This window comes from Pan troglodytes, chromosome 5, assembly GCF_028858775.2.
Source record: "Pan troglodytes isolate AG18354 chromosome 5, NHGRI_mPanTro3-v2.0_pri, whole genome shotgun sequence".
NCBI lineage: Eukaryota > Metazoa > Chordata > Mammalia > Primates > Hominidae > Pan > Pan troglodytes.
This window is the reverse complement of record NC_072403.2, coordinates 112,766,500-112,791,991: the sequence shown is the minus strand read 5'-3', so window position 1 is coordinate 112,791,991 and position 25,492 is coordinate 112,766,500. Positions and strand designations below refer to the sequence as shown.

Below are 25,492 nucleotides of genomic sequence, written 5' to 3'. Positions count from 1 at the left end.
TGTTTTTTAGAAAGATACCAGTATTCATTACATTATTAACTTTAACAGTATTTAGGTAAGTCACATAGCTTTTGGGGCCTTTTGAAGATTTAAATTCTTCTTTTCTTCTCTAAGAATATTCTTTGAAACCCATGTCAGAAATACAGATTCTTTTTTTTATTTGAGAAAATTGGATATGAGAAAATGCCTTAAATAAATTAGAGGCTGATTCTTCTTATATTTACTTCTAGCCTCTTTTAAACAGGAGCTTTCTCTTTTATTTTATAATATGACTAACTTTATCTTCAGCTTAATAAATATCCTTGATGGTATTAAATGTTTTTGAATGAGAACTATAGAAGTATTTCTTGCCATCTCAGGTTTATGGTACAAATTGGAAAGAAAATTATAGATTTTTGAGGTTTCCTTGAAGCTCCAAAAGTCTATAATTCAGATTGTTTTCTGTACCTTACTTTGGTTTATTTAACTAGCTCATCAAATCAATCTTTAAAATTAGTTTTAAAGTGAGTTTTAGCTAGTGTCTCAAGTTGTTTTTAGAAAGAAGCTGTAAGGATTGTTACTAGGTAGTTTCTGCACTTAGATACATAATAATTACTGATAATGATTTACCTAAAATAGTTCTTTGGGAAATAAATAGTTCTTCAGGAATGGGTTGGTTCCTGCTCCTTAAATTGGCTATCTGTCTTTATTGTTATGTTTTTGTTGTTTTTTTTACAAGGTCTCACACTGTTGCCCAGGCTGAGTACAGTGACACAATCATGGCTCGCTGCAGCCCCAACCTTCCAGGCTCAAGCAATCCTTCCACCTCAGCCTCCTGAGTAGCTGGGACTACAGGTGCACACCACCATACCTGGCTAATTTTTAAAAATTTTTGTAGAGATGGTTCTCACCATATTGCCCAGGCTGGTCTTGAACTCCTAGACTCAAGTGATCTTCCTGCCTTGACCTTCCAGAGTGTGGGGATTATATGGAGCCATTACACCTGGTCTATTGCTATGATTTGACTGTTAGATTTACTCAGGAGAATATTTGTGGTAATTTTTTGGATGATCGTGACTTGAACCATGATTCAATTGAGCTAATACTGTTTCTTTTGTCTTTGAATAGTTGGAACTGATAATGGGAGAGAAGCAATTGAAAGTGGGGCTGCATTTCTCTTCATGACATTTCACTTGAAGGACTCTGTTGGTCACAAGGAAACAAAGGCTATCAAACAGATGTTTGGCCCCTTTCCTTCATCATCTGCCACTGCAGCTTGTAATGCTACTAATCGAATTATTTCTCATTTTAGTCAAGATGATCTTACTGCTCTTGTGCAGATGACAGAAAAAGAACATGGCGATAGGGTTTTTTTTGGTAAAAATTTAGCATTTTCATTTGACATGCATGATTTGGACCACTTTGACGAACTGCCAATAAATGGTGAAACTCAGAAAACTATAAGCCTAGATTATAAGAAGTTTCTGAATGAACATCTCCAGGAGGCTTGCACCCCAGAACTCAAGCCTGTGGAAAAAACAAATGGCTCCTTTTTGTGGTGTGAAGTTGAAAAGTACCTAAATTCAACTTTGAAGGAAATGACTGAAGTGCCAAGAGTAGAAGATCTTTGCTGTACTTTATATGATATGCTTGCTTCTATTAAAAGTGGTGATGAACTTCAGGATGAGGTATAGTTGAAATGATTTATTTTTTTATATTAATGTAAACTATCCTAATGAAATAGTGTTTTTTAAACATGGGTGGTTAGCAAAGAAAGTTCTTTAATGTTCTGTATAGTAGTTGAATCTATAGCCAAATGGTTTCACATAGCAGGCCTGTATATACGTTCCTAATGGATAGTTACAGGAGGTCTGAAAGTGTAATGAGTGTAGCAGAGGAGTCGGCAGACAATAGTTGGGTGTCCACATGCTCTGGTTACTGGGACAGTGCTGGTTTGATGTCAACTTAATTTTAATACTGGACAAATTGAATGAGTAATATATTTCATGAAAGATTAAGAGGGATGGCCTACTGTTGTAGAAAGGACAGGCTTTGAAATCAGTTTGTTCTTCCCTTTCCACTTACTGGTTGTGACACTTTAGGTAACTTAATCTCTCAGAAGCTCAGTTTTCTTGTTGGGCTATCTCAAGGAGACACCAATATCAAGATAGATAATTGTTATAAGGATTGAATGTGATGTATGCAAAATGGTAAGTAACATGTTAAATAATCATTATGTGGTAGCTGTGATTATTTTTGTCATTATTATTGGAATTAAGAATTTTTAAATCACATTGAGTATCGGAAATACAGAAAAAATACTAGCTGTATTTTTCAGAGAAAAATTAATTTAGAGAATTAGCTAAGTAGGTATTGGAGGACTTAACCCATAGGTGTTACGCCAACTAACATTAGTTTGGAAGTAAGATATTATATCATTAATTCTGTGATCAGTCTTATTTACCGCGAATGTTTTACACTTGGTTTAATTTTTATCAGATCTGTTCTCACTATTAAATTTTCTCTAACATTCTGAACATAATATTGTTTTAAAAATTGTGATTTACGAAGAAAATTTTACTAATATTTGCTCATCATAATTGAATACATAGTAGTTATCCAATTATGATTATAATAAACTGAAACTTATAAATATCTAATTAATGGATATTTTATTTTCTTAGTAAGCCATAAAACCATTACTTTCACTTCTGAATATCTACAGTAAGTTTGTATTTCTTAGTCTTTCACCACAATTTTAAAGTATGTAACTGAATCTGATTGTTGGAAGGGTAGTATTTGTGCTAGATTTTTTTCATAATAGCTTCATTTGTCATATGTTTATTGTATGCTTATTGTATTGCTAGGTACAGTGCTATTTACTGAACATAAAAGGATGAATAAGATAGCAAACTTGTTCTCAGAATTAATTGTCTAGCAGGAGGAGACATGTCAACAAGTAACTGTACTGAAATATCATAGGTATTATAATACTACATGCAAAGAAAATGGGTGCATAAAAGAACAAGTCATAGATTTTATAGAGGTGTTAGTATGGTAGCAAAAGTATGCATAGAGAAGGTTAAGCTTGAACCAATTCTTAAAATATGACTAGATTTAACTCTTTCAAGTGGACCAGAAAGGTAGGGAGCATATTTCAGGCTTGAACACTGTTTGCAGAGAGCTGTAGCTCTGTACAGCAAGCATGCAAGATGCAAAGATGGAGTGCTGAGAAACAAGGTATGCAGATAGGTAAGAGCCAAAGGAGGTGAGGGCTGAGTGCCTTGTTAAGGTGTATGACAAGCCACACTGAAGTCTGCATAGTCTGGTTCAATGATTTTTTTCAACCAGAGTTAATGGATAGTTTAACATGTAAGTTGATATTTCACATCCTGTCAGTGGCTTGAGTGGTAGTTCTGTATGGTTTTATGTAGTCAGTGTTTTGGTTTTCCTGTTCGTATATGAAAATGGACAATCATTATCATAATTTTTGTCCTGCAGTATAGATTATTCATGCTTTATATTTTAGATACAATTCTTTGCTGTTATATGTTATATTCTGTTGTTATGGCAAATTTTCAGTATAATTTTCAAGTGATGCTTCAGTAGTTTTCTACAATTGTTTCCCTACAGTTGTTTCACTGCGGTTGTTCTTGACCAGTGTTGTTTTCACTTTAGGGTGTGCTATACCTTATGTGTTGTCTATTTACTTCTAAATACTTAAGCCTGGAAAGAGGATAATTAAAAAGGCCATCAGTTCATATGATAACAGTTAATTTCTATTTCTTTTTAAGCTTTTACTTGACTCTTTATTTAAATAGGAATATTTATGTAGCATGCTGTGTGCTCTTGCTCCAGAAATGTAGCAGAACCATGGGAATATTTTTACATATAATCTAAGAAAAGCATATAAAGCTACTTCTATGCTGATGGCAAAAATTCTTCTCAACCTGTGGTTTCCCAGCTCTGAATAGTTAATTGACATAATGACTAATTGATGATAAATCCATTTTTAAGGGCTAGCTATTAAAGTCTTTTTTAAAAAGACCTTTATGTTATTGTTAAACTAGTGTTAGAAACATGGGAATAAAAAGTATATTCATATGATTACATTTACCACAAGGACTGTGTAAGAGAGATTTCTGACTGAAACGTGGAGAGGAATAAGACTAATGACAATAGTAATAATAATAACTGACATTAATATGTGACATAAGGCATGTTAAGTGCTTTATGTGCATGACTTCATTTAATCTTTATAGCAGTGCTTTGAGATAGGCAGTGCTGGATTAAGATGTTAGAAGCCCTAAGAACTGAAAAGGTTACACTCTGAGGCATTTCTCCTCCTCTCCCATATGTGATTAAAATTTTTTTAAAAATAGCATACTAAAGCAAACATAAGAAAATCTAACAAAATTTCATTTATTACCGTGGTGACAAAGTTGATGTCTTTTTCAAACATCAAGTTCTGTTTTGAGAAGTTTTTCTAACTTTCCTGGTCTGCTTTGCTGGTACCTTAAGTAAATGCTTTGTCCGTCCCATAGATTATTGCTCTCTGGTGGCAGGTATTTTATGGATTAGCAAATTGAGTTTAGAGATGTTGGGAAATTTGTCTGGAGTTACAGAGTAGACAGTGGATCCAGGATGTAAATTCAGACATTCTGACAAAGTACACAGGCGCACTGAAGTTTAAGTAGATTTGTACATATTCCTGTGTTTTGAAGCTAAGCATCTTAAATTTATGTAGGGGAATTATTGACATCTACTCTTAATTCACAATTTCTTTAGAAACAAGATCTTTTCCTTTTAGAGTTTCAAATAAGGAATTGGCTGAAATAAAAGGATGAAACTTTTAGATCCTGTTTAAGATAAATTTTAATAATTCCTCAGGGAATTTATTACATAGAAAGCACATCTATGTTCTCCTGTTTTAGACCTGTTTAAGATGAGTTTTAATTATTCCTCAGGGAATTCATTACATAGAAAGTACATCTGTGTCCTCCTGCGTGTTGTACTAATAAAACAACCCACTTCTTAGCTTTTGCCAATATCATCCCCTTTTCCCTCCCTACCTTGAGCCTCTATGTTACTTTCTTCTAAGAGCATTTCTTCTTTTGGCTTCTGTAATTTTCCAGGTAAGACTGTAGGCATTATGATTAAGCCTTAGAATTTGATTGGCTAGAAATCTTTAAGGTTCTTTATGTTCTTGAATTTTATTCACTTTTAGAAGTGCATTTTAACACCCGTAAGTGAATAAGACTTGAATACTCCATGTTATTTTCTTAATCAAAACCTGTCCATTATTGGTACAGATTGTCTTCCTGCTACGGGTGTTTCAGAACCAGAATTGTAGCAGTAGGGTTCGTTCTACTGGAATGGTATAACTAATGGACTTTCAACAGAAAATTTTCCCCTAGAAAGTAGTAGTATTAACAACAGTAAAGCTACCAGGTTTTAAGTGCCTGTTATGTATGGACCCGAACCAGGCTTTCTTCTCTAACCTAACCAGCTTCTTCACAGTCCTGCAATGTGTAGGAGTGATATCCTCTTTATAAAGGTTAAAAAAACTGAGGCTCAGTTGTTTACTAAAGTCACAAAGCAAAAGAGTGGTAGAAATTCTGGGACTTTTTTTCTCAGTGTAGATCTACCATTCCTATCTAGTATGCCATCAGATTTTTTGAAGAAAAGAACATTAACTGGCAAGGCTCTTTGAAGGAATTTCTTTTCTTATAAAGCCAGGCCAAATTTTGTCTCTGTTTGCTTATGTCTTATTGACTATGGGCAAATTACTAAGCTCTTGTGAACCCCATTTCTCTAATTTGTGAAATATTTGCTTCACAGTGTTGCTGTGAGGATTTGTGAGATAATATATATGAGACATAATGTTTCACAGACCAGGTTCTCAAGTGTTTGCACCATATAGTTGCACAGTCAAACTTTTATTTAGGTGTATACCTTATATGTCAGTAAATAAATTTTTATCTATGCCTTCTTAGCTATGGATGTTTCAAATAATAAAATGATATTTAAAAGCGAGGTCTTAATTCAGGGAATTATTTAGTTATTTTTATTTTTTTCCTGCCTGGCTTTTTAATGTCTGACTACCCTAAAGAAAATCTTTTGGATTAAGTTTTTGAAGTGAGTTCTGATATTAATAGTTCTTGTTAAGATGGAAAAGATGTTAATAAAAATACACTTGAGAAATATGTAAAGTGGGATCTGAAAGGCTAGCATATTGGAGATGTATTGAAGTATACATATCTCAGTATTATTTCAATATTACATGCTATTTGCAAAGCTATTAATGCTGATGTAATACTGATAGAGTTATTGTATAATCAGTTTTTAGAAAAAGAGAGTTTTGAGTTTTATTGATACAACCGTAGTTTGCTTTTGTGCAGATGGGCTGCTTCTTTATAGCATTTGTGATTTGACATTTGCTGTTAGTATTATCTCTTGACTCTATGCAGATGGCGTTACTTGACCCATGCAAGTTCATTTCTGAACCTCCAGATATGTGTCTGATGTCAAGCAGTGTGAGTTATTTGGTTAGATTGTCTTCTGAGGGAAGGCTGTGTATTTTTTGGAACTTATTTGCATTGGAAATGATTCTGTCATCCTTTGAAAATTTGGTGGAGAATAATTAGCTTGCTTTAATACAATGATTCTCAAGTTTTTTGTTCTCAAAACTCTTTTGCACTTTTAAAAATTACTAAGAACCTCATAATTTTTCTTTATGTTATTGAACTCTATTGATATTTGTCATGTTTGAAATTAAAATTGAATTTTTACTATATTAATTTAATAAATGTCTATTAAATCATTTGTTTTTTAGTCTTTCTTATTATTCTTTCAGAGACAGAGTCTCATTCTGTCACCCAGGCTGGAGTGTAGTGGCATGATCATAGTTTACTATAACCTGTAACTCCTGGGCTCAAGCAATCCTCTTGCCTCAGACTCCCTAGTAGCTAGGACTACAAGGATGCCTCACCACACACAACTAATTTTTTAAAGAATGTTTTGTAGAGACAGGGTTCTATGATGTTGTCCTGACTGGTCATGAATTCCTGGCCTCAAGTGATCCTCTCACCACGGCCTCCTGAAGTGCAGGGATTGTAGGCATGAGCCACTGCACCCAGCCCCAAATCATTTAAAATAATAATACTAAATCTATCATATTACTATAGTATAAATAACATTTTTATGAAAAATAACTATTTTCTAAAATCAGAAAAAAAGTATGAAGAGTGGCATTATATCATATTTTTATAAATCATTTCAATGTTTGGCTTAATAGAAGACAGCTAGATTCCCATATATACTTTTGCATTCAGTATATTCTGATATCACACATTACATTATGTAGCCTCTGCAAAAGTCCACTACATTACACTCATGAGAACATGAGAATGAAAAAGTTAAATAATGTTTTAGTATGATTATGAAAACAATTTTCACCTCATATATCTTCTGAAAGGATCTTAGAGATTCTGGCTCACACTTTGAGAACCGCTCATTTAATGTGTGTATTACAATTTGATAAAGAGGTTGTAGTAGTTTTTTTTGTAACTAGAATAGGGTATTTAAAATGTTGCTGTACTGAAAGATTCACATTAGTGCTTTATGAAAAAGTTCTCCATTCATTAGGTGCTGTACATTGTTTTTGGTGCCTTAATACTGCTGAGCTATGATATCATATCAGCCAGATTGGAATTAAAAGTGTCCTTTCAGCTATGAGGACCAATATGTATTGGTTTTTTGTTGTCTTTTCACCAAATAATCAGAAGAGCCTCTACCCCGCTGCCTGAATTGAAAATTATCCTTTACAAGAATGTTTAGAATCATGGAATTTCTCCATCCAGTGTGGTATTTGTGTGTTTAGAATTCTATGGAAATGGTGATCCTCATGTAATGAGGTATACTTATTCTAATGAAGAGCTTCTTTTATTCAAATGGTATCCCATCTCTTTCTGGAGTAGTTATCTTGTAAATTATTTCTTTTGCTAACTGATAATACTCCTACTGCCATTCAGTCCTATATGTGTGCAATGGGGCAACAAAGTCATAGGCATCAACTCCTATATGACTGTCTTTTAGACATATGATGGGTTATGTTTTTCGTTCCTTAGTCTTTTTTTTTTTAATATGCACAACTTCAGTTTTCTTCTATGTTGACATTAATCCATTATCAACACAATTTGGATACAGCTGTTTAGTGTTCTAATAGTACCGACATGTAGAATGCTTTTCCCCATCATCTTCAAAGATGTCACACTTCCAGTTGCTTTGCCAATTTAGGAACTGCTAACCTAATAATTTCATAAGAATTAAGATTATTTTGTCATGACTTTTTTTGTAAATTCACATTGCCATTTGTTGATGTCAAGCTTACAATTAAGTAGTTTTCACAATCCATGACTTTTATCTTTTCTTTTTTCAAATTGGGGACTTTTGCCTTCATCTGACACTTACTATTTTTTTAAAAAATATTTCTCAAGAGATAGCAGTGATTCTGAGATCAAATGTATAAGTGGTTCTTGAACCTCATGATATGCTCTGTCAGGGTCTGCATACCTGAACTTATTTGAAGGGCTAGGATGTTCCTTACTATTATCTCCTTTGCTGTAGCTAGCATTCAATATTTATGGGTTTTGTTCCGCTCTTTTCTTTTTTAAGCTAATATTCTCTGTAGGAGAAGATGCAAGCAAAAGGATTAGTAAGAGAATGACTCTTTTATCTTTCCGAAGGAAAGAACATTTTTTGATTTGTTTCTTATTGTGATTTTGCCACCATTTTTTCTCTTATGTCCCTCTAGTTTTCTCAGTTTATGGCTACTAATGAAGCCACAGTGTTTTATTAGATACCAATCAATTTTTTCTCTTTTTTTTTTCAGTATAGTGATGGAAATTTCAATTTTAATTGCCACCCATTCTTTATACAACTCGTTTTCTAATTTTGAAAAATATATCCATAATTTTAGAAAATTTAGGTCTTGTATAAGCAGAATGCAGGAACTATATCATCTGTGAACCCACCATTATTCAGTCATAATCACTGCAAATATTTTGGAGTATATATCTTTTAAAATAAAAACACTTAAAAACTAGGTCACACAGGATATATAATTTTGAACCTGCTTTTATGTTCCTTAACATTTTCAATGAGAATAATCTATAATGTAATAATTTTTAATGGTTGCAGAGTAGTAGTATTATTTGCTATTGAAGATTCAAGTTTTATCTAGTTTTTTACTGTTATAAATAACATTGCAATAAAGACTCTTACGCTTAAAAAAAAAAAAAAAAAAAAAAAAAGCCTGGCGTGGCATGTGCCTATAGTCCCAGCTACTTGGGAGGCTGAGGTGGGAGGATTGCTTGAGCCTGGGAGGTTGAGGCTTTAGTGAGTCATGACCATGCCACTGCCCTCCAGGCTGGTGACAGAGTGAGAGCCTGTCAAAAACAAAAACAAAAAGACTCTTATGCTAAATATTTACTCAGGTGTATATAAACTTTTTGAATGTACTCCTATCACTAAAAATTTTGCATACAAAAGTACTCACTGGTTTTGGGTGGAGAGTTATTTGGATCAGATGTATCTTTTGTCTGTCTTTAATTTGTGGGTATATATCTGAATATGTTCATACTGTTTACTCTAAAGTGATATGCCCATTTTCTCCCAAGTTTCTTTTCACTTCCACATTGTCTGCTATTTAAGGTTATTCATTACTATTTTTACTTTAAAAGGGATAAAATTTTCATGAGGAAAACTCAAGAATCCTGTGTTCTACTTTTAGCTGACTGTGATGTTTAGGAAAGATCAACATAGTTGAAGTAATTTATCTGCTATTACAGATCTTTGAAGTTTTATAATCTGTATTAGGAAAACCCAAGCCATATATTTTATTGATCTTGGTTGTATGTTGCTTTTTTCCCACTTAAGAAAAAACTGCAGTTGGTAGTCCTTTTAAAGAGAAAGCTCCAGTGAGATAGAGAGATGAGCATAATACTCGAAGAGCTGTATATGGAAGAAGGGTGGTCCAAGGGTTATAACTAGGATTTCTGGGTAAAAAATATGTAAGGACAGATCTCAGCTCAGTCAAACCTTTTCAATTTTCAAAGTCCTTTAAATATACCAACCTCTTTTGGCAAGTAGTGAGACTTGTTATTGAAGATGTAGAAGAACATGCTGAATCATCACTTTTGTTGGGATTTGTGGAAAGTCGGATTTTTATGACTTTTAAGATACCTGTCAACCTGAAGCATTTTTGAGGCCATATATTGTCTTGTTATAGATGTGGGTAAAAAAGCATTATTAATATATTAAGCTCACAATGAGGAGCTTAAATATATGTTTCCAATTTATGGCAATAACAGATTTTGAACTAATTTGCTCTTGATTGGAATGGTTGCTCAAGGAGTAAGACAGTTTGACAAATTTCATACTACTCTGTTTGATACTGTTCACTCATTCATTTATTCGGTCATTAATTCTGTACTCTGTGCCAAGTACTTTTAAGTTTGGGGACATAAAAGGTATCTAACAAAGTTTAATCAACCTCCTCCCATTATCTTGCTTTCTTAAGTCTCTCCTTTTGGATCTTTCATACATACTTTTAAGAAGGGAATGCTGGAAAATTGTATGTGATATAATGAATGTTGTTAGGAATGATTTGGAAGAGCACATGGATACTTGGATTAGATGTATGGAGAGTTACATGTAATATATTGATATGGGGAAGAAATAAGATAAATGCATTTTATTAGTAAAACAAAGATATGTTTCTGTTAATTGTATTTGAGATAAATAAAAACATTTTGGATAATATCAGTTTGTAAACATAAATAAGTATGGTTATTAGATTTAGAAATTGCTGTAAGCATTCACTCAAATATTTAAGATTTAATACATAAATTTTAAGTTATCTATATATGTGTATGCATGCATGAGCACATACATACATACACACATAATGGTTGAAACTTGTCTTCTGAGACAATTAATATCAGAATATCCTCCTAAGAATCAAGGAAGCTGTCAATTTGCCATATACATGAAAATGTAAAGTAAGCTTTTAAATATGTAGTGGTACCTAGCTTTGACTTATTTACTATGCAGCTAATTATAGTATGTGGGGAATAAATAGTGTTCACATTCCAAGTTGTCTTAATAAAGTTGTAAGTGACCTTGGTTTTAGCTTTGTAAATTGTTGTGTAGATTAAGTACCTGTAAATAATGAGCATTAGTTATTCTGTAAATATAATTTATCTAATTCTCTGCAAACAGCCACAATTTGCATAGAAATTCTTCTTAAGAGATAAATAAATGCTGTCATAATTTTCATGGTCATTTTCTTATGTTATTTATGACCTTATTTTATAATGTATGAATACTTAATAATTTTCTGTGCCACAATTCAGAGTAAGAATAATTTATAAAGTTTTAAATAACATTATCTGCTATTTATAATTATCCATATTCAGATCCATATGAACTGTCAATTCAAAACTGTTTTCAGGTTTTAACATTTTCTTCTCTTATTATACTTCATATTATTAGTTTTCAATATGCATATTTTAAAATTTCACATGCAAATCTAAAATTGCATCATATCTCAAAGAAAGACATTTCCTAAATTGCATAGTTTTTCTTTGCATACTATGCTTACTATAATTTATAATGTATGCTGTTTATTACTTTAATGTATAGAACAACTTTAATTTTTAAAAACTTTTTTGGTCATACTATTTACCATGTTTTAAAATTTTTTTTAATTTTGTTTTTAATGGACACATAATTATGCCTCTTTATGGGGTCTAGTGTGATGTTTCAATACATGTATACATTGTTTAAAAATCAAATCAGAGTGTTTAGCATAACCATGACCTCATACATTTATCATTTCTTTTTTACATTAAAAATCCTCTTTTCCAGCTTTTTTGAAATACACAACACAATATTGTTAGCCCTAGTCATCCTACTGTGCACTAGATAGGCCATAACTTATTCCTCCTCTCTAACTGTAACTTCGTACCCATTGGCCAAACTCTCCTTGTTCTCCCTCCACCCCCAATCTCCCCAGCCTCTGGTAATCACTATTGTACTCTCTCCTTCTATGAGATCAGCTTTTTTAGATTCCACATGTGAGTGAGATCAAACAGTATTTGTCTTACTGTGCCCGGCTTATTTTACTTAACATAATGTCCTCCAGGTTCATCCATGTTGTTGCAAGAGACAGGATTCCATTCCTTTTTACAGCTGAATAGTATTCCATTGTGTATATACTATATATTTATCTATTCATCTGTTGATGGACGCTTAGGTTGATTCATATCTTGGCTGTTGTGAATAGTACTGCAGTAAATATGGGAGTGCAGGTATCTCTTCATCATACTGATTTGTTTTCCTTTGGATATATACCCAGTAGTGGGATTGCTGGATCATATGATAGTTGTATTTTTAATTTTTTGAGAAACCTTCATACTGTTTTTCATAATGGTTGTACTAATTTACATTTCTACTGACAGTGTATAAGAGGTCCCTTTTCTTCACATCTGCACCAACAGTTGTTTTTTGTTCCTTTGTTTTTTGTCTTTTTGGTAACAGCAATTCTAATTGGAGTGAAATGGCACCTCATTGTCATTTTGATTTGCATTTCCCTGATGATTAGTGATATTGAGCATTTTTTTCCTATACCTGTTGGCCTTTTGTATGTTTTCAGAAATGTCTATTCAGATTTTTTGCTCATTTTTGATGGATTATTTGTCAGATTATTTTGCAATTGAGTTGTTTAATTTCCTTATTATTCTGGATATTAGCCTTCCTAAACACGTAAACCCTACCAAAATTGAATCATGAAGAACCAGAAAATCTGAACAGACCAGTAACAAGTAATGAGATGAAATCAGTAATAAAAAGTCTCCCATCAAAGAAAATTCCAGGATCTGATAGCCTTTACTTCTGAATTCTGCCAATAAAGGCCTTGTAATAGTTCTACTCAAATTATTCCAAAAACTTGAAGAGGAGTGGATACTTCCAAAGTCATGCTACAGGCTAAGCACTATCCTGATACCAAAACCAGATAAGGACACAACGAGAAAAGAAAACTATAGGCCAGTATTGCTGATAAACATAGATGTAAAACATTCTCAACAGAGTACTAGCAATCCAAATTCAAAAGCACATTAAAGGGATCATTCACCATGACCAAGAGGGATTCATCCCAGGGATGCAAGGATGGTACAAAATATGCAAATAAATAAACATAATATATCACATGAATAGAATGAAGGACAAAAACTTCATGATCATTTCAGTAGATGCAGAAAAATCACTTGGCAAAATTCAACACCACTTCATGATTAAAACCCCTTAACAAATTAGAAGGAATGTACCTCAACATAACATAGCTAATATATGACAAACCTATAGCTAAGATGATATTGAATGGGGAAAAGTTGAAAACTTTTAAGATCTGGAATAAGACGAGGATGCCCACTTTTGCCACTTCTATTCAACATAGTACTTGAAGTCCTAGCCAGAGCAGGTAGGCAAGAGAAAGAAGTAAAAGACATCCAATGTGGGAAGGAAGGAGTTAAATTGTCCCCGTTTGCAGACAACATGATCCAATCTTATGTATAGGAAACCCTAAAGACTCTTAAAAAACTGTTAGAATAAAATTTAGTAAAGTTCCAGGATATAAAATCAACATACAAAAATCAGTATCATTTGTATATTAATGCATTAAAAGCAAACTATCTGAAAAACAAATCAAGAAAACAATTCCATTTAAAATAGCTACACATACACAGAATACCTGAGAATAGATTTAATCAGGGATGGGAAAGATCTCTACATTGAAAACATATAAAACATTGATGAAATAAGTTGAAGAAGATGAAGATAAATGGAAAGATATTTTGTACTGGTGAATTGGAAGAATTAATGTTGATTACATGTGTATACTCCTAAAGTGATCTATAGGCAGTTCAATCCCTGTCAAAATACCCGTAACATTCTTTACAGAAATAGAAAAAACAATCCTAAAATTTGTATGGAATCACAGAAGACCCTGGATAGCCAAAGTAATCTTGAGGCATCACACTACCAGACCTCAAAATATACTTCAGAGCTCTAGTAATCAAAAGAGCATGGTACTGGCATAAAAATAGACACAGAGACCAATAGAACAGAATAGAGAATGCAGAAATAAATCCATGGGCTTATAGCCAACTGATTTTTGACAAATGTCCCAAGAAGACACAATGGATAAAGGACAGTGTCTTCAATAAATGGAGCTGAAAAAGCTGGATATTCATGTGCAGAAGATTGAAACTAGACCTTTATCACAATGTACAAAAATCAACTCAAAATAGTGTAATGACTTAACTGATATCTGAAATGATAAATCTACTAGACAACAACATAAGAGAAATGCTTCTTGACATTGATCTGTGTAAGGGTTTTTTTGGATAAGACCCCCAAATCATAAGCAATAAAAGCAAAAATAGACAAATTGTATTACATCAATCTAAAAAGCATCTGTACAACAAAGGGAACAATAAACAGAATGAAAATACAGCCTAAGGAATGGGAGAAAATATTTGCAAACTATTTCTGAGAATAACTCTAATTTTTAAAATGCATGTTCTGTGTAATTAAAGAGGAAATGTATGGGTTTTCTTCAATTGGTAAGAATCAGAATGTGTCTTTTTTTTTTTTTCCTCGAAGGCTTATTGGGTAGGCAGTGATGCATTATATGGTTTTTAGATGCTTATACTATGCCTAGAAACTCAGCCAGATTCGAGAATTTGGAAATTATTCTGTGTTAATAGTTAACATTATTCCAGTTTCATAAAATAAACTTCTGGAGCTTTCTCTTCTGTTTTCAAAAGTTTCTGTCAGAAAACAGTTATCTGTCCATGAAAGTTTAATACTAGTATGCCTCTGAAATAATACAGCCCGATCTCTTTTGGAGGACCAACTTCAATTCAATTACCAATTTGAATTTTCCAGTAGTTGTTTGTTTATTCAGACTTTCTATTGCTAAGTTGTTTGATAATTATATATTTTTGAAATTAGCCATTTCTTCTGAGTACTTAGCTTTTTGCTATAAAGTTGTTTGTAATGTGCTCTTATTTTTAAAAAATTATGCTAGCTTTTAGTTATATTGCCTCTTTCTTATATCTGTCTCTTCTATGCTTATCTCCTTTTTGCTAGCATTGTGTTTGCCTTGTTTTCAGAAAACCAGCTTTTGTTTTGTTGCTCTTTTCGTTATTTTTATTTTTCCCACATATGTTTTGGGATTTAATCATACAGCATGTGTTCCTTATAATAAGACATCTGACAGTTTTCCAGTTTTTAAATACTGAAGAGTTTGGGATAAGCCTAAAGTTCTTCTAATTAAACCCAGTGATGACAAATATACTTCTTTCACAATGACAGTGGGTTTCTTCTTTAAAAATGTTAGACTGTTTACAAATACTTGTTTCCTTATGCTATCAATAGTAATTGTGCTAACATTTGAAATATTCTAAGCATTTTTATTGTATGTGAAAAATAAAATAAATTCTAATGTGAAATTCCAAAGGAGATTTATATTTTATGACCTAATGACAAATCTCATAGAAAACAACCTTGTATTAGTCACTGATTCCCTCCTTTTATTACTTATTCATTTTTTTCCACAAAGATTTGATAAGCATCTTTTATATATAAGACATTTAGCTAGATAATTTTTGTTTAAACCACACTCACTCACACTGTCACCCAGGCTGGGGTGTAGTGGTGCTATCTCGGCTCACTGCAACTTCTGCCTCCCGGGTTCCAGCGATTCTCCTTAAGTAACTGGGATTACAGGCACGCACCACCACGCCTGGCTAATTTTTGTATTTTTAGTAAAGATGGGGTTTTGACATGTTGGCCATGCTGGTCTCAAACTCCCGACCTCAAGTGATCCACCCTCCTGGGTCTACCAAAGTGCTGGGATGACAGGCATGAGCCGCCAGGATTTCAGCCTTTAAAAGCGCGTGTCCTGCCACCTTTCACTGCGGCCCTTCACTCTGAATGACACATCCTTCAGTTTTACAAACATTTACCAGCATTAAGGGAATAATCATTTTCATCGATAATAGCTTTACAATTATTTTTTTCTTGTATTTTATACCATATTTTGTTTTTAATTAATAAACTAATTTTTGGAGCAGTTTTACATTTACAGAAAAAATAAGTGAAACGTATAGAGTTCTTGTATATCTACTCCCCTTATTTTCTCCTAACATCTTGTATTAGGGTAGTACATTTGTTATGATTGATAAGCCAATATTTACACATTATTATTAGTTGAAGTCCATAGTTTACCGTAAGATTACAGAAGGATTCACTCTTGGTATTATACATTGTATGGGCCTTGACAAATGTATACTGGTATGCATCTACCATCACAGTATTATACAGAATAGTTTTACCACCCTAAAAAGTCCTTTGTGCTCTACCATTTCATTCCTCCCTTCTCCTGTAGCCTTGGGAATCACAGATCTTTTTACTCTTACCATATTTTTCTTTTTCCAGATGTCATATAGTTGAAATCATATAGTATGTTGCCTTTTCAGATTGGGTTCTTTTCTTAGCATTACGCATTTAAGATTCCTCCATGTCTTTTCATGGCTTGACAGTTGTGTGTTTTTTTAGCATTGAATAAAATACTCCATTATACAGATATAGTACAATTTGTTTATTCATTCACTATTGAAGGATATGTTGGTTGCTTCTAAGTTTTGGCAATTAAAAATAAGATTTCTAATTTCATTAATTAAGCTTTATATTTTATTTCCTTCTTTGTTTTTCTAGTATAGCTCAGCTGTATTTATTTGTGAACACTTTTCTCATTTCCACTCTTCAAAATTTCTAAGTGGTGCTTTAACTGTATTTCATTTGCTGTGTAGTTTTTATTGTTTAATTGTAATCCATAAACTAGATGAACATCTTTTAGTTTCTAAGCTTTTGGGTTTATCATTCTTCCCCTACCCTTTTATATTGTCTGTGGGATTGATAATATTTTCATATTCCCTTTTATTCTCTTTCTGTTTTAGGAGCTAATAGATTGAATTTTACGTCTGGTGCATACTCTTAAAATTGTTTTAAACATGAATGGGTAGCTATGAATGCTGCTTCCAACCGCTGAATACCTTCCTTTTGTCCATCTTACTATTTTTGAGAGCTTTCTTTCTTTTAAGTTAAAAATGATTTATTCGTTTGAGTGTATAATTAAATTTACTGGCATGTTTTGTAAGTGTGCTCTTCCTTTCTTATATTCATGATTTTCCTTTAGATTCATTTTTCTTCTTACTACAGTACTTCATTAAGAATTCTTTTAGAGAGGTTCAATGGGTGCTAAGTTTTTAGTCTTTGTTTATCTTAAAGTGTTTAAATTTTTTTCTCATTCTTGAATAATAAGAATAATAATAGTTTGTTGGCAATTACATTCTAGGAAGATTATCTTTCTCTCAGCACTTAAATGTATCACCCCACTTCCTTCCAGCATCATTTGCGGTTGATGAAAGACTTGCAGTCTTTTTGTTATTCCTTTATAAGCGTTCTTTCTGAATATTCATGTATTTCTATAATCATTTCTATAATCCTAGAACATTCCAGGCTATAATCTTTTAAAATAATGCCTTTCTGTCATTCTTTCTAGTCTTCGTCTTTCAAAAATCCTATCAGAGATATATTGGAACCTCTCACTCTATATCTTCCATCTCTTCAATACTTTAAAATTTTTAAAAAATCTATTTACTTCTGTCTTGCATTCGAGGTGAATTCTTTGTACTATTTCCACAGAATTATCTGAGGAATTTTTAGTGATTATTTTTTATTTCTTGATTTCTGCATGTTTCTTTTTATATCCACCAGTTCTTCTTTAACTTTTTTGTTTTGTTTTATAAATTCCTTTTTTAATAAAGCAACTGCTTTATCTTTTCAGCTTTATAATACTTATTTCAAAGTCTTTGTCATATTGTTTCATATTATTTTCTTATGTTTCATTGCTGATTTTGTTGACTGCCAGTTTTAGTGTAATATTTCTTATGGTTCAGAATTTTAATTTTTAGACTGATCTTAATTTGAAGCTTCCCCCTTCACATTCCTCCTTACTCCATGCCCTAAATTTCTATAGTAGCTGTGGCCCCAGGAATCATTTTGATGGTAGTTCAACTTTTTTTTCATGAACACAGAAGCTCCATGCCTAATCCCTGGCTTCCATTAAGATTAGCTCTAGTTCCCATTTTGATGGTAATTCAACTTTTTTTTCATGAACACAGAAGCTCCATGCCTAATCCCTGGCTTCCATTAAGATTAGCTCTAGTTCCCATTTGCATGGATCAATTTTTATCTAGGTTACCCAGCAGGAGCCAAACTACTGGCCTAGCTGTCCAGAACTGGAGCTGAGCCTACTGCAACTTTTAGCTGTGTTCATTGCTTTGCCTATTTTGTTGAATTTCTGGTTGAGGGAGATATTAGTCTTATTTTTAAGTTCAAGTGTACCTTTTTGTTTTTTTTTTTTCTTTTTTTTTTAACCAGAAGAGTTGCATTAAAGTATGAATTTTGTGCCATCTTTATCATTTTAATTGATAATACCAGTTCTCTCAGCAGGCATCCTCCTTTTTCTCTCAAGCATAAAAGGGAAAGGGTTTTTCAAGATAATTTTTAGAAGAAATTTAAAAGTAAAATATATTTTAGTGTTTTTATTTAAAGAGAAATGATTGTTTATAAGATCACGTTTTTGTTGTGATAAACTGTTTTAGTCTTTTATAAATATTCTAAAACTTGAAAACAGAAGAATAACTAAACCCTTTCTACTTAGGGTTAAAATTGAAAACTAGTTTGATCAAGGTAAAAGAAAATTAATCATGATGTTATGTTGGTTTTAATAAGAATAACTTAACTGTAGCCTTTATAAGTATTTTGATGATTCTGAGGAAAACAAAACCAAGAAATTATACTTACTTATATTAGTCTTATTTATATTTTGCTTTACTTTGATAACTTTAACCCCGTTTTTAGTTTTATATGAGTATAGGTTCCCATAACTTAGTTGCTTATGCATTTTACGTTATCACCTGATGCCCAGAAACAGTGCTTTGTGATATAATCTTCTTGTGAATTGAATTTCTGTGAAGCAAGTTATCTTGCAATCCCTTAAGTAGAAAGATTGATTCCTTGATAAATGCTATGTTTTTGTTTTTGTTTTTTTACAAAGACAAAGGACAGTTTATTACTTGCAGCAATAGCATTAGTCTAAATATCAGCATTTGTATCTGTTCCAGGAGCCCCAATTCCCACAAGGCAACACAAAGAGGTACAGGTGGTACCTACACATATAAATGCTGTGATTTTTCTTTTATTGTCCATATTCATAAGGAAAGAGAGTAAACAGTATTGCTTATATACTGATTGTCTACCATGAAATGTAATATATCTCATACAAATGTTATATCTATGTAGTGGGTTTTAGGTATTGCTTTCTGTGATAAATGTTCATTTCTTCTTGATATACAACAAATGAGCTTACTTGAAAAGAAATACCTTTCCCATTTGCTACATTTTATGTCTGGTCATTCAGATACTCAGTTAAAATTTTAGTTTTTTTTGTCTATAAGTTGCTATTCCTTTTCTTAACTAGCTTTGCTCTAAATGCCATGTCTTCTACTTGAAAATAATATGTGGTAGTCCCCTCTTATCCAAGTTTTGCTTTCTGTGGTTTCAGCTACTGACAGTCAACCACATTCCGAAAATATTAAATTATAAGTTCCAGAAATAAACAACAAGGTTTTAAATTACATGCCGTTGTGGGTAGTCTTGTACCATCTTGCTCTGTCCTGCCTGGGACGTGAATCATCTGGTTGTAGACACTTAGTAGCCTCCTTGATTATCATATTAGCTGATTTCTTCTTGCTAATCAGATCGACTGTTGCAGTATCACAGTGACTGTGTTCAGTAATCCTTATTCTACTTAATAATGCCCCCCAAAGCCAAGAGTAGTGTTGCTGCCATATTATTATAATTATTCTATTTTATTATTGTTGTTGTTGATCTCTTACTGTGGCTAATTTATAAATTATACTTTATCATGTATATATAGGAAAAAACATAGAGGTGACAGCGTGCTGGCAGTCCTCACAGCCCTCGCTCGCTCTCGGCACCTCCTCTGCCTGGGCTCCCACTTTGGCGGCACTTGAGGAGCCCTTCAGCCCGCCGCTGCACTGTGGGAGCCCCTTTCTGGGCTGGCCAAGGCCGGAGCCGGCTCCCTCAGCTTGCGGGGAGGTGTGGAGGGAGAGGCGCCGCCAGCGGGAACTAGGGCTGCACGCGGTGCTTGCGGGCCAGCGCGAATTCCATGTGGGCGTGGGCTCGGTGGGCCCCGCACTCAGAATGGCTGGCGGGCCCCGCCAGCCCTGGGCAATGAGGGGCTTAGCACCTGGGCCAGCAGCTGCTGTGCTCAATTTCTGGCCAGGTCTTAGCTGCCTTCCCACGGGGCAGGGCTCAGGACCTGCAGCCCGCCATGCCTGAGCCTCCCCCCAACTCCATGGGTTCCTGTGCGGCCCGAGCCTCCTCCATGAGCGCCGCCCCCTGCTCCACGGTGCCCAGTCCCATCGACCACCCAAGGGCTGAGGAGTGCAGGTGCACGGTGCAGGTCTGGCAGGCAGCTCCACCTGCAGCCCAGGTGCGGGATCCACTGGGTGAAGCCAGTTGGGCTCCTGAGTCTGGTGGGGACTTGGAGAACTTTTATATCTAGCTAAGGGATTGTAAATACACCAATCGACACTCTGTATCTAGCTACTCTGGTGGGGACTTGGAAAACCTTTGTGTGGACACTCTGTATCTAGCTAATCTAGTCGTGGAGAACCTTTGTGTCTAGCTCAGGGATTGTAAACGCATCAATCAGCACCCTGTCAAAACAGACCACTCGGCTCTCTGTAAAATGGACCAATCAGCAGGATGTGGGTGGGGCCAGATAAGAGAATAAAAGCAGGCTGCCGGAGCTAGCAGTGGCAACCCGCTTGGGCCCCTTCCACACTGTGGAAGCTTTGTTCTTTCGCTCTTTGCAATAAATCCTGCTGCTGCTCACTCTTTGGGTCCACACTGCCTTTATGAGCTGTAACACTCACCACAAAGGTCTGCAGCTTCACTCCTGAAGCCAGCCAGACGACGAACCCACTGGGAGGAATGAACAACTCCAGATGCAACGCCTTAAGAGCTGTAACACTCACCGCGAAGATCCGCAGCTTCACTCCTGAGCCAGTGAGACCACCAACCCACCAGAAGGAAGAAACTCCGAACACATCGGAACATCAGAAGGAGCAAACTCCAGATGCGCCACCTTAAGAGCTGTAACACTCACTGCGAGGGTCCGCGGCTTCATTCTCGAAGTCAGTGAGACCAAGAACCCACCAATTCTGGACACAAAAGTATATATAGGGTTTGATATTCTGCAGTTTTCAGACACCCACTGGAAGTCTTGGAATGTATCTCCCCACCGCGGATAAAGGGGAACTACTACAATAGATACCTTGTACTTTTTTTATCCCCATTTCTATCGGATAAAGGGGAACTACTGTAATAGATACCTTGTACTTTTTTTATCCCCATTTCCTCTTAACTAGTTCCAGTTACATATTAGGCTAAAGAATTTGCTAAACTAAAATGATTGCATTGTTAAATATGTGTTTTGTTGCTATTATGAAATAATTATTAATATGAATTACTAAATTGTTTTTTCAGTGTTAAGCTTTTTTTGTTTTTGTTTTTGTTTTAGAAAATACTGTGTGTCAGCATGATATCCAAGTGGTTAAATTGTGTTTGACAAAAACATTTTTCTTATGAGAAATAAGTTTTGAAAGGAAATAAAGTTTAAGTTGTTTAATATCAGTCCTTGTATATTAGTTTTGAGCTGCCTTTGTCTACATGATAATGGATTTTTGTGTAAAATTTTTGTTGTTCATTCTAAATAGGGTAAATGTGAAAATCCATTTTATTAAATTAATGGTGTATGCTTAGTAGACACAAAGTGAAAAAAATGATAAAATCTGGTTTGTATTGTTTGAAAATAAAAAATTTTCTGTGATTAATATGTTTATAATTTTAGAAGAGTTGGAAAACATAAAAAGGAAAAATGAAAAGTGTACAATATAGTAGTATCCTGTTAGCATTTGTCTGTATAGGATTTGTTTGCTTGTTTTTTGGACATTATAGTATTTATAAAGGGCAAAATTTATTGAAATAAAAAAAGACCTAATTGCCAAAACTTGGAAGCAGCTGAGATATCCTTCATTAGGTAAATGGGTAAACACTGTGGTGAATGCATCTAATAGAATATGATTCAGTGTTAAAAAGAAATGAGCTATCAAGCCACAAAAAATTACAAGAACCTTAAATGAAAATTGTTGGGTATAAGAAGCCAATCTAAAAAGGCTACATATTCTGTGATTCCAACTGTTTGACCTTCTGCAAAAGGCAAAAACTATGGAGACAATGAAAAAATAAATGGTTTCCAGGGATTTGGGGAAAGGGAGAAAGGGTGGAATAGGTAGAACACAGGATTTTAAGGGTAATGAGTGATACTGAAATGATTCTGAATGATACTGTAATGGTGGTTACTTGTCATTATAATAGTTATATATTTGTTAAAACTTGTAGAATGTGAAACACAAAATGTGAACCCCAGTGTAAACTGTGGACTTCTGAAAACTAATTGGTAGTAAGTATGATACAACTAGACAGATAAATGATGTGATATAAACATATTCCATCTAAATCTGAGCGGACTATTTTACAGTAGAATCCAGACTAATGCCATCTTTTTGTGATGATTGATGTATTCTGTATTTGCTCTCCAACATGGTAGACAGTAGCCACATATGGCTGTTGATTACTTAAAATGTGGCTAATGTAACTTAGAAATTGTATTTTAAATTTTATTTAATTTTAATTATGTAGAATGTAAGTAGCCTCATGTGGCTGGCAGCTACAATATTAGGAAGTATCTAAATGACAGAAGAAAGAGAAATGTAGACTGGTAAAATACAGTTTAGATGGAATTAGTAGTTGATTGAAAAACCTTACTCTGAATTTTGGTTCATTGCCTGTTTGGGAGCAGGTCTTCATTCTTTATCCTGCAGTTTTATTGAAAAACCTTACTCCGAATGTTGATTCATTGCCAGTGTGGGAGCAGGCCTTCATTCTTTATCCTGCAGTTTTTAAATTTGGTTCTGTCTTCAGCAGTTCAATTAGTAATCTGCATAAAGGTGTGGTTCTAAAACTTGTGAGGGTCAGATTCAACATTGATAGTATTACAGATATGATGGATGACATAATGTGGACTTAGAAAGCTTCCAAAAGACTAAAATGAGGAAACAGTACAAAAGTGAACTGTATAAGGATCCATTTAGACTTAAAATATATTATATAAAGTACAGTTTGGCCAGGTGCGGTGGCTCACGCCTGTAATACCAGCACTTTGGGAGGCCGAGGCAGGTAGATCACAAGGTCAGGAGTTTGAGACCAGCCTGGCCAATATGATGAAACCCCGTCTCTACTAAAAATACAAAAAATTAGCCGGGCATGGTGGTGGGCACCTGTAGTCCCAGCTACTCAGGAGGCTAAGGCAGGAGAATTGCTTGAATCCAGGAGGCAGAGGTTGCAGTGAGCCGAGATCACGCCACTGCACTCCAGCCTGGGTGATAGAGCGAGACTGTCTCAAAAAACGAAAAAAAAAGTACAGTTTGTGGGAGACTTAGCCTAAAAGAAGTTCATGTGGAAAAAAAATTAAAACCAAAGGCTTTTGTTTGACTGCATATTGAGTTTGTAGTCAGCATTTTGTTGTCATTACCATTTTGTCCTGTGTTCAGAGAAGCTTAATACTAATCCAAGGTTAGTAATAATCTTTGTGATCTGTGCTGATCAAATTATATTTGAAATACTATGTTCAATTATGAATGCACAAGTATCAATAGCCGAGTCAATCAAGCAGAAGAAAGAATATCAGAGATTGAAGATTAACTTAATGAAATAAAGTGAGAAGACAAGATTAGAGAAAAAAGAATAAAAAGGAACAAACAAAGCCTCCAAGAAATATGGGACTATGTGAAAATACCAAATCTACATTTGATTGGTGTACCTGAAAGTGACGGGGAGAATGGAACCAAGTTGGATAACACTCTTCAGGATATTATCCAGGAGAACTTCCCCAACCTAGCAAGACAGGCCAACATTCAAATTCAGGAAATACAGAGAACACCACAAGATACTCCTCAAGTAGAGCAACCTCAAGACACATAATCATCAGGTTCACCAAGGTTGAAATGATGGAAAAACTGTTAAAGGCAGCCAGAGAGAAAGGTGGGGTTACCCACAAGGGGAAGCCCTTGAGACTGAATGCGATTTTTTAAGAGGCTCCGTAAAAGGGACATTTCTAAAGGAACTTAGATGAAGAATCATTAGAAACCAAGTTATAAGAGTAGTAGTAAGAAGTTGTTGCATTTTTACCTAGGGAAAAAAAACTTGAATAGCATCCCTAGAATATTACTTGACATTATCTGCTTTTTTTAGCCGATGGGCTAAAAAAAAAAAAAAATCGCAAAAGAATCTCATAGTGTTTTAAGAAAGTTTACGAATTTGTGTTGGGACTCATTCAAAACTGTCCTAGGCCACATGCGGCCCACAGGCCACGGGTTGGACAAGCTTGAAAAACATATCCTATAAACAGGCTCTTCACTATCCTGGTTACTTTTTTCAGAATGTATTTCAATTTTTCATTGTAGTCTTCTTAAACAGTATAGATTATAATTTAATTCAAAACTCAATAAATATGGTTCAATCATTGTAGCATCCTTTGGAATGGTACATGGGGTGTTTAACATACTGTATTACTATTGAGATATTAAATTTTTTCCTGGCCTTTATTGTATTTTTTATTCACATTGAGCTTGCAAAAAAACAAAAAACTAATCCTTTACCCTTCAAGGCTTTCATGTAATGTATTTATGGTACCAGTTTTCTCCATCTTATTTATGCAAGTACACATGAGTTTTTAAATCTAATTGCAGAGTTTTATATTTACCTCTAATACTTCTTAAATTATATCAGATTATTTACAAAGTTTGAAAGTATTGATATTATCATGTACCATATTAATACTCTTATTTTATTTAATATGTCTTCTAGTTTATATATCACTGATAAAATTATTGAACAGGGGAGAGCGATGAACAATCCTTGAATAATAACTTTAGTGGCTGATCTCAATATTAATTCCATAATCTGCCTGACCGTATTCCAATTTGAAAGGGTTCTTGATCTTAGCCAAAAGGCTGAGAAGCGATAAGGATGTCTCATTCACATCAAGATATTCTGCCTACTGTGCATCATCAGCTATTTTTCAGAATGTTGAGTATTTATGTGGAAAATAGTTGGTTTCTCATTTGAATGAGGTCTTTTGGAACTCCAAGTAGACTTATTTTTGACT

At 34.1% G+C, this 25,492-nt stretch overlaps 1 protein-coding gene across 5 annotated transcripts in view; it reads left to right on the top strand.

Moving 5' to 3' along the window:
- Window positions 1-25,492, top strand: part of ASCC3 (activating signal cointegrator 1 complex subunit 3) — a 374,689-nt gene that overhangs the window by 31,589 nt on the left and 317,608 nt on the right. For 4 of the 5 annotated variants that reach the window (XM_518652.9, XM_009451715.5, XM_063813310.1 and 1 more), the window contains one exon: window positions 1,108-1,667. In XM_518652.9, the coding sequence (XP_518652.6) occupies window positions 1,108-1,667 (560 nt within the window). Of the gene's footprint in view, window positions 1-1,107; window positions 1,668-25,492 lie in introns of those variants that run through there. The other variant, XR_010158117.1, reaches the window with a different exon arrangement.